The 10323-nt window shown below is 43.9% G+C and overlaps 1 protein-coding gene across 2 annotated transcripts in view; it reads left to right on the top strand.

The window, feature by feature from the left end:
• Positions 1–1692: 1692 nt before the first annotated feature.
• Positions 1693–10323, top strand: part of gramd4a (GRAM domain containing 4a) — a 40509-nt gene continuing 31878 nt past the window's right edge. Inside the window, exons 1-2 of one of the 2 annotated variants that reach the window (XM_031865670.1) lie at positions 1693–2079; positions 7521–7734. In XM_031865670.1, coding sequence (XP_031721530.1) covers positions 2051–2079; positions 7521–7734 — 243 coding nt within the window. In that variant the 5' untranslated portion in view covers positions 1693–2050. The remainder of the gene's footprint in view (positions 2080–7520; positions 7735–10323) is intronic. The other variant, XM_031865672.1, reaches the window with a different exon arrangement.

Below are 10323 nucleotides of genomic sequence, written 5' to 3'. Positions count from 1 at the left end.
ATCTGGACATGGGAAGTCAGTGCCTCATTTGGCTAAACAAATGTGAAGCATTCTCTCTTGATTTGGTCTTCGGTAGCAGCTGAAGCCACACACACATGGACATCTCGTCAACAGAGGCTGCACCTGGGACGGTAGGACACAGCTTTGACTTTTCATGACTGTTTTAAATGCAGCAAGAAACCTAACACTAGAAAGTCTGATCCTCTTTTCGTGCTCACATGTTGAATGCTTATGTGTCGGCTGCTCGCTGACAGTGTGTTTGTGGTGAGGAAGAGGAGGCGGCAGCACTGCAGCCGGAGGACAACCAGGGCAAAGGTCGAGTGAGGACTACACTGATCCTCACTGGCCTCATTGGTAGTCTGACTGCAGACGTAGAAAGTACTTGTGATTACTTCCCGGTAATCTATGGCCTCATCTCAGGGGGGGTCAGGAGTCAGTCGACTCCCGTTTCTTCTTCTCTCGCTTTCTACCCATTTCGCTCTTCGGCCCCTCAAACTCCTCTTCTTCTTTTGTCCATTTGATCACAAATGTATTCGCACTGTACGTGTAACGACAGGAGGGTTGTCAGAGGTTACCCCGAGACGGCGCCATCTCTCGGAAACACGATTTCTGATTTAGAGGGATAACTGGGACGTCAGCGAAGACTCCTGGATGCCGTTTACCTGCCGACGATAAGAAGAAGCTCACAGACGGACAAAGCAAACATGCAAAGGTCAGCGCTTCAAAAACGGTCATGTTTTTTTGTTTCAGAATTGTCTCCTTAAGATTTGTGGAATAATGTATTTGCAGGAATAATGCTGCTCAAACTCAAGAGTCCATTCCTCTATTCAACCTGCTTGAACTCATTTTAGACATTGACCTTAAGCACAGAGAAACTAACCTTTAAACTTATTATACTTGTACTTATGTTATTTATGGTTAGGTTAGGGTTATGTCATAGGTTAAGAGGTCATAGTAATGACAGATGATTCTTCTTGTCTTGTGAAACCGAAATAATCTGGTACAAACATGAAAAACTGCTTTTCAAACGGGCCTGTTAAAGCCAGGGCTTTAACTACCCTCGAGAGCAATGAAGTCACTCCCTCAGTATCTTTTCTGGGAATTTTTGGGGGTTAGGCAACATTAGGCTGTGTCAAAAACTATTTGATTCCTGGAAGAGTGGAGGATGCTTTGAAACTGTGTGACGACCTTGCCAAATTATAAGTGAAAAATATAACAACTTTATTTTCCTGGTGTGCAATTTCAAGTATTGCAAGTATTTAGTTTGGTCGGGAAAAGAAACAAGGTCCAGAGTTTTCTTACACTGCTCATTAAACTAGAACAGCAGAAAATCAAACATCTATCTATCTATGAATAATCCTAATAATTGAGTGTTTTTAAAATGTGAAGTGACACTAATGGGGCATTTTCACATAGGCATTCAAACATTTCCATTGGCTATATATAAAACAGTATCACGCAAAAACCCAATGCACCACAGTGCAAGTCAGAAGGAAGTGTACATTTATATTGTTATTTGGCTTCTGGGGTTTCTTGACAGTAATGCTAAATGGCATTGTGATGAAGCCATTGTTTACCCACGTGTTTCATAATTCATCACTACGTGAAAGTGGCAGCTATGGGGCGGTGGTGAGACGGTGCTTGTGTTTCCGTTCCGTCTCTGAAAGCATCAAGCGGCCCCTTTAAGAGCAGCTCAGTGTTCACTGACGAAATGTCCTCGGCCTGCGAAATCAACAAGAGACGAAGGCAAAGCTAGTATCTGCATGCTCCGGGGTTAACGGTACTGGTCAGAGCAGCTCTCTGCAGACAGGAGGGCGGGAGGGGGACGCAACTGGTATTTCATTTTTTTTTTTCCTGTCGGTGTTTGCCTGTCTAACCGCTCGACGCACGGCAGGAGACAACATTCAGTCGGTGGACAGAAACGAGCGGATATCGCTGTGATGGATGGACCAAGTGAGCAGATTTGGCTCGTGAGACTGGCGCTAATTTAGACGTCCTGAGCAGCAGGTGTACTGAAGGATAAAGCAGACTCACGGCAATCTCAGTGTTCATGAAACTTTGCTACGATTTACGTGCTGGGTAAGAAGACTCATTTTCTCTCTCTATATATATCTATATAACGTTATTCAAATGGCTATTATTAGAACACAAATGAGGGATAATGTTTTATCTCCACCGCCTGTCTCACCGTCTGTCGGGGGTCAGCCAAAATGCGGATTATATGGCTCTCGTGTTGTGAATGGTATGGATATGAGAAAATGCCCGACCGTGTGAGGCTTTATTTGAAAGAGTTAACTCGAGGCCTAAGCTAACTTTAAACTCCAGCGTTTTAATTCAGTCGCTGGCTCAATTGTTAAAAAATAAAATATAATGCACACTGTTGAATTCAACAGTGCAGTTTGGCCTCGCTAACGTGTGTGAACGTCAAAGTCCACGAAGGAAATGTACTTAGCCTTCAAACGCCCCTAATAACCCCATCACTGAAGAATGATGCAGCCTAGCTACTTTCTATTCATATTTCTGCATGCATTTGTGTTAGTCATTTGGACAGCGTGTCATTCACTGTCGTACTTTAAACCGACTCGAAACTTGACCTGGAACCCATCACAGATATTAAACATTGTACTTTACATAATGCACCTGAATGGGCACACAGTTATTCGACAAGTGCTGGTGTGGTGTGTTCACTGACAGCAGGAAGCTCCGACACCTGAAGTACTGTCCTAAAGGGTGCTGTCAAACCCAACATTATTTCACTGTTTATGTGTCAGTGGTTAGACGAGCATTGGATTCCTGGCCTGAATTGATCCCCCCCCCCCCCCTCGTTGGCTTCACACAGAGTTCACACTTTGTCCCCACTGTCCATCTGATTTGAGAGAGGGGTCAGATTGACATGTTGTTAAGGAAGTATTGATTATTTATTTATATCCTTGTTTATATAACAGCATTGTGAAGTAATAGCAGTTGAGTTGGAGGGCAGGGTTAGAGGGTAACGACAACGTATTGTCTTTGCCAAGTCTGATCTGAAACACTCTAATAGTATAATGGCTAATATCAGTGCTCCTGACTTACACAAACTAACCATTCAAAATCTGCAAAGATGAAACAACGGGGTTGCATTAGTGGGCTAGATAAAAGTTTGTGCGTTCCTGTTGTTCTTGTCTCCAAATATGAGAGAACATATTTTTTTTTTTTTTTTTTTTATTTATTTATTTTTTTTAAACCTCCAACTACAAACTGAGCAGAATGTGTGTAATAATTAGAGTTGATCATATCTGCGCTCTCCTCCCTTCCTCCTGCTCCAGCCTCCTCCAGGGTTGACATCAAGTGAATATGAGGCTCGGTGGGAAACACTTTTGATACAATAGTTGCCTGTAGGCCGATTTAGATACTTTGTTTCATTCCAGACGGTTACTATTCAGCATGGCAGTAGCCTGGTGTTGCCTTTCTCTTTACTATGAATGTAGTAAAGTGAGCTAAACTGAGTTTAATCTACTCCTTGGAACATTCTGGTTAATGCTGGCAAATGAAATGGGATGTATCTAAAGGTCATGTTCATATCTCTTTCTCTCTCTCTCTCTCTCTCTGTGTCACAGTGTTTTATGAAACTAGAAGTTGACATTAGCTCTACAGGTGAGCCGCTCTGTCACACTGAGGCTCGTTTCTACACAAAGAAAAAGTCGACAGGATGACCTTAGATGGTTTCATGCGGTGCGTCAGAGTTGCAGCACCTGTAAAAGGAAATGAGGTTCGCTGTGGCATTTCCAGCTAACTGGCCGTTATTGTCAAACCTTCTGTTATTTGAAAAAACAAAACCCCAACTGCCTAATAACCCAGAAAATATTTTTTAAAAAAGTGTCCCACTTGTGTAAGAGCCTGTACTGTACTCAACGGTATGTGGTGTGATTGAGTGTTTCCACTGCCCCCCCCGCCCCGCTCTCTCCCACCCTTCCATGCACGGTTGACAGGCAACAGTTATACAGGACGTAACTGTAGAAAGAGCCTCTCATGTGACTATACTGTGACAGTGTCCTCTTATAGATAGCCAGGGGTGATAGTAAGGCCGTGCACCTGGGTAGTTATTGATGAGCGTACAGCTGAGCACATAAAGGTTTATTAGCCCACCGTTCCGTGTGCATTATGAGCCAAACGAATTGATCCTCTGGTGAAAGTAGCCGTGCCCTGACACTAATACATAGCGCTCATAAAAAATACATTGTTACGGTTACCAACGAGGATGTATATCTGACAACACTGCAGGCCGTACTTTGCAATCTTGTCTTGTGAATACATTAGGGCTGCTCAGCTGGAATGAGAATTACTTTACAGTACATGATGCTATGAGCAAAAATACAAAATGAATCAACAGCTCTTTCTAAGCACAATGTTGAAAGTATCGGCTTCTATAATGTGATTATTGTCTTGTTTTTAGATGTCACCGTGGGCTCTGGGAACTTGTGATGAAGCTATTTGCTGATATTGACCGACGGATCAATTAATTAATGAAGAAAGTAATTGCTAGATGAATCGATAACAAAATGACTCATTTGCAGCTCTACTGTGATCATACATTCTGAAGTTATTAATCCGTTTAAAAAAAAAAAAAAAAAAAAAGAGTCCCTTTATATCTTGGAATATTATTAAACCGACAATAGACATTTGAAATGCATGTTTCTTTAATGCCAGTTTTGTAAAAACTAGGGATGACAGTCCCAAATCAAAATACGGCCAATTTACAGAGTTATGAAATGCAACATAAAAGTGGCAAATCATCACATTTCACTGTTCATCAAAGTAGTTCCTGATTGAACTTCGATTGGATCAATTCATCATCTCAGCTCCAGTAGAAAGAACAGTTGCGGTGGATTCCTTTCTGTGCCAAAATTGAGAAATGTCGGGCAAAGGACACCGCCTCCTCCAGCTTGATGTCCACGACTGACTGTGATTGGCTATCGCGATCGCAGTCAATAATGACCAAGAGTAACCTCGAGCTACTACGGGTCATTAGCAGAAGATTACGCAGACAGACAGAAGCACACACACACACACACACACACACACACACACACACACACACACACACGCATGCACACTCAGAAACAGTATTTAGGCTTGCACAGCAAACGCACACCGGGCTTGTCAAGCTTCTCACCCTGAACTAATGTATACAGTAACAAACAAACACCATCCGTCTGCGTGTGTGTGTGTTGCTACATTGTCATTTTGTTGTGTGCGTGTGCATATCTTTTGCTTCTCCCCGAGCTGGTGCGTGAGCAGCGACTTATGATTAAGGGTGGACGGAAGTGTGTTTGTACATAACCGAGCGAATGCATCATGACGGCTGTTTTTTGTGTGTGTATTCCCACGGTAACGTTCACATAGCGATCAGACCTTGAGCTAAAGCCTCTTCCTCCTCCCCGTCGTCCTCCTCCTTTTCATCCTCCTCTCTTTAAGACGATGTTGTGGTTTAAACTGCCTTTGGACCAAAGAGAGAGAGATCCGTATGAAAGGAAATAAATAAAGAAAAGGTAGCCTGAAGAACGCCGCAGTGAAAGGAGACATGGTTTAGCATGGGAACAAGTAATGTGCGGTTGAATGAGAGCTCAGTTTATTGTTAATATTATGAATATTACGGCTGTGTTCAATGCATATTAGCACTTACTTGCAGACTGAACGGAGTGGGATTTGTTGATTGCATTTTCAATTGAGCTACGACTCTGGCTTGATTTTTCTGTTCGCTAACTAACTGTTGGTAGTGTGAGCTGACCGGTGGCTCGCTGAGCCGTAGCACAGAGCAGGCCGCTCCGGGTGGGCGCTGTGGGAACAGATTTCGTCGTGTCAGGTGTCTGGATGAGTGCGTGGAAGTGTTTATCAAGCCCCCACTCACCCTGTTTCCACTCACCCTTCAGGGAGGAAAGGCCAACCCACCAATCACCTCTGCAATTTCCACTTACGTGCATGTGGGCGGGTTGTCTGCATGAGTAAATAAGATATTTAGTATTTGCGCCTCCCCCCCCCCACACGTCTTAGTACCTCCTACACAGTAACTACACAGTTACTGGCAGTGCTATTTTGTGCTTATTTATTTATTTATTTATTTATTTATTTATTTGATAATCGAGGTCCTCCCACATGGCAAAACATATGTTTTAGCTCATACAATTATTATCTGTCTGCATTTGTCGACATTCTGCTTGTCAGTCATCGGTGAGATTTCGGTGAGAAGAGCCACTCTTTGATCCCTTCCCAAATGACAAATCGCGGCAGTCAAAAATCAACACGTTCATCTTGAGATTCCGTGGCTTCGTGCTCAGCTGCCGGGAAAGTGTGACGGATTGTTGTGACAGTTTGTTGACGTGCCGCATTCGGTCATGTTGACTCCAGGAGGATCAATGACCCCCATAGAGTATTACTGCAGTCAGCATTTGTCATTCAAAGAAATTACTTAATGGAGATGAGTGTCTAGGAAGTGAACACTTTGGGTGCAGTCAGAGTTTAATAGGCCAATGGGACATTTGATCAGCTGTTACTGGCAATACAAGTAACAGCTGAGCACCATTTCAATGCTTATCAAGATCTAGAGCTAACTTGTTCCGTGCTTGGTTCTTATTTGCTTACTTCTGATGAGCATTAATGAGGTCATAAATCCTGTCTGTATTTTGGGATTAATGTTACTGCAGTATCAAGCTACTGCTTCTGAATGCAGAGGAAGCGCTGCAGTAGTTCGACTCCTGTGGCTCCGTAAGACGACGCAAACGGGCCCCCACCCAGTTCCATCCGCCATCGTTGCACCTCGGCCCTCGATACCGAAACACAGGCGTTAAAGCCTTTCACAGCCGCTGTGACTGCTCCCACTACGGAAATTAAATCGATAAATTAGGTCAGCAGATCCGCTGCTGTCAACTGTTTGCGGTTGAGGAGTGACAGGATGTGGTTGTCATGGGTCTAACGGTGTTACTGGTTCCATCTTCCTGTGTAGGCTAAAGGGCAGAGGGAAAAAAACACAATCACTGACAAGGTTAGAGCTTAATAGCATTAAAAGTTAGAGGTTACCTTGGGGAACATTTGCTGCAGGCGAACAGGGGATTTAAAATCAACTGTAGATGTTCAGATTGGCGTGGATAGGGAGTTGACAGCTTTGAGATGCATTTAATACCAAACACCAAAAAGAGATGGCACCTAATCAGAGTGTAATCAGAGTAAAAGTCAGTTTGTTTTGTTGAAGTTGTCTCCTAAAAATAATTATTTTTTAAAGGTGTAAATGTTGTCAACATTCATGGTCCCCTGAGGATGAATTGTAATGACGAGCAAATGTTTGCATGCTAACAATTAAAACTAAGATGATGAACATGGTAAACATTACATCTTTCTTTATTACTTCACCTATTATAAAGAGATATAAACATGCATAGCCACTATAACATATTAACCACCGGTTCCAATGTGGTCAGAACAAAGGAAACATTTTACATCACAACAAAGTGTACCAACAATAGCGCCTGTGTTTTGTGTCCCCGCAGGGTTGCCGTCCACCATGTTAAGGTAAAGCCCAGGTGCGCGGTGTTGACCATGCTAAAGCGCCTGGACAAGATCCGCTTCCGAGGCCCCAGGACGAGAGACGACTTCCCGGATCTGAACGAGTCGCCGCCCGCCTCCGACAACGAATGTAGCGACGACATGCAGCTGAAGCCCAGAGCCGCCCCGCGAGACCTGGAGGAGAGCCTGCGAGACCCTGTGAGTGCTCGCCGTGCAGCAACATGTGTGTGTGTACGCTGGACTTTTGACTCATCACGGCCACATGTGCAGTTGATCACGTGTCATGGGGGGGAAGCAGAAAGTGATTTCTTTCATTTCTTCTTCTTCTTTCATTTGCTTGTTCAACATTTTTTTCCAATCATTTTCATGAGCTTTACATCTTTCCCATTTTCTCTATCTTGCTCTAGCAGAATATTGAAAAAAAAACAGAGGAGAGAGAAATGCAGCTGCTGTTTCTGATGTGGTTTTAGAATCCTTCGTTATCTTAAAAACATGTTTAGGGCTAAAAAGAAACGAGACCATGTTGTCGATTTTAATCCCACTTGTATTTGGTTCCTCTGAAGAGAGGGAGACTGATGGAGGGAGGGGTTGTCATGATAAAGTCCAGTGGGAGACGTGGTCTAGAGATGGCAATCAAAGGCAGATGAGCAGAACTGGTGAAACGCAGCGGTGAGATGAACAGATATGGGATTGCAGCGAGGGAATGAAAAAATGGAAGGAGATGAAAGTGATAAAAGAGGCTGCAGGACAGGATTTGAGTTGTCAGAAGATTGGACTCCAAGATGTCTAGTGGGGAGGAGATGGACCGGATGAAGAGGACATGGTGAGAAAGGACAAACTCACCGGCCTCGGACACAAATATAAACTGATGATGTGTTCTGATATTTCTTCCGTTCATATTTCATGAAACCTGCAGCTCTCTCATAGTTGTTAGTCACTAAAACGGCAGTTTTGTTGTCCTTATCATTCCCCGTTGGAAACACCGGATTAGTCACTTGATTGTATAATTTCCTGAATGAAGGCCCCGGGGAATTTCTCTCTTTGTTCCTCCTCTAATAGAATGTGATATGTCTGTTGCGTGGGTTTCTTTTCACTATTTCTGAGGGTTTTCCTGAAACCCGCTGAAAAGGGCTTGATGCTGAGAGAGACCCTTTTAGCGTACTCTGTGTATTTGCATGTATGCACCTGTGCCTTAATGTGTCTGTTAGCTGGTTGTGGCATGTCTGTGCTGTTTACTGGTGTTTTGTCTGCGCGAGCACCAGCCCACTGGGACGGCACCGCCCACATCATGGCTCTGATGAGTCACACTCCGTAGCTCCAAAATAGACCGAGCTAGCTCTCATCCCTGCTGGGACACACACACATGAGGCATGCTGTTGCATTCAATAATCTAAAAGCTGCCGCTGCTCGTTGGAACTCTCATCTCCCCTGCTGAGCTTTATAGGTCCCTGCTGGCACGTTGGCGCCCACGTAGACGCCCTCTCCAGGACCAGACCACGCCTGATGACCGTCCTCGAAACCTCCCCTTCATTACTTCACATGTTAAAAGGAAGTGTGCCCTTGGGCTGCATGCACTGAGACTTGATGACAAACTAGCTGCTGTCGTCCATACTAAATAGACAGAATGTCACTGGGCAGATGGTGTTCAGTCACCGCACAGACAACCTCACTGGCCTCTCCTTACTTCTCCTGCAGGATCAGGTGGCTTCCTCACTGCATTTGTCGTGCTTTGTGTCATCTTATTCATTACATCTATAGTACATTTTCAAATCGGGCAGGTAAGATGATGTAGGACAAGATAAAGGAATATTCGAATCAAATTTGAGAGATGGCCAACCTTACATATAACCCTAAACAAATATCATTTTAGATATGAGATGAATTTAGAGTCTCTCAAAAAACTATATGTATTTAAAATTATGATTTAGAAACCTCTTAACCAACAATCGGTGCTGAACGGCTCTTCAATCTGCCGCTCCATGTAGGAGTCGGTACTCTCCGTAGAGGGTCATGAATGCTCCCGCCTGTAATCGCATCCTCAGGATTTAAAATCTAGTCTCTTATCTCTCGCAGTTTCATAGCGAAGGCCAAAGATCAACTCTATAATGCCAGAAAGAATCCGCCGTTCTGAATAGTAATCTCACCATTGCATTGTAAGTCAAACCGCAAGTAGTTTTCTCTGGTTTTGGCTTCCATCCATCACAGAATACATGAGGTGAGGGATTTGTTTCTTGCCAACAGGCTGTATGAGGAGCTGTGGATTCTTCCCTCGTAGCTGCTGCTGCTGCAAAGAGACTGCTGCCTCTATCACTGTGCTAGTCCTGTGTTCTGTTAAGCCGTTTCATTTTTATTTAAAGTGACAATATTCGAGTGCGCGAATGTTGCAGAATTGCTCTCCCGGTCCTCTGTCGGCAACAAACCAGACAGTTTGTGTATGTTCACCTATTCCAACAGTCAGATACTCAACAAGGCTGATGGGAAATCCGGTTGGGGAGCAGTGAAAGTGAAAGTAGATCAGGCAGTTCGGATAATATGTGTAACCACAGTATCCTTTACCTTGTCAGCGTTTTCTACCATCGGCAGAGGATTATACGTACAAGCACTGGTACACCTATGTGGTCTGTCACTGTCTATTGTGTAAGAAGCCCAGATATCCTTGTTGATTTTTAATTATTGGACATTTAAAAACCACCACTAACAATCTGCCGAACACGGAGGAGTCTCGTGTGTGTGTGTGTGTGTGTGTGTGTGTGTGTGTGTGTGTGTGTGTGTGTGTGTGTGTTGTAG

This window comes from Anarrhichthys ocellatus, unplaced genomic scaffold, assembly GCF_004355925.1.
Source record: "Anarrhichthys ocellatus isolate YVR2014 unplaced genomic scaffold, GSC_Weel_1.0 scaffold33, whole genome shotgun sequence".
NCBI classification, from domain to species: Eukaryota; Metazoa; Chordata; class Actinopteri; order Perciformes; family Anarhichadidae; genus Anarrhichthys; species Anarrhichthys ocellatus.
This window is presented reverse-complemented; position numbering and strand designations above follow the sequence as displayed.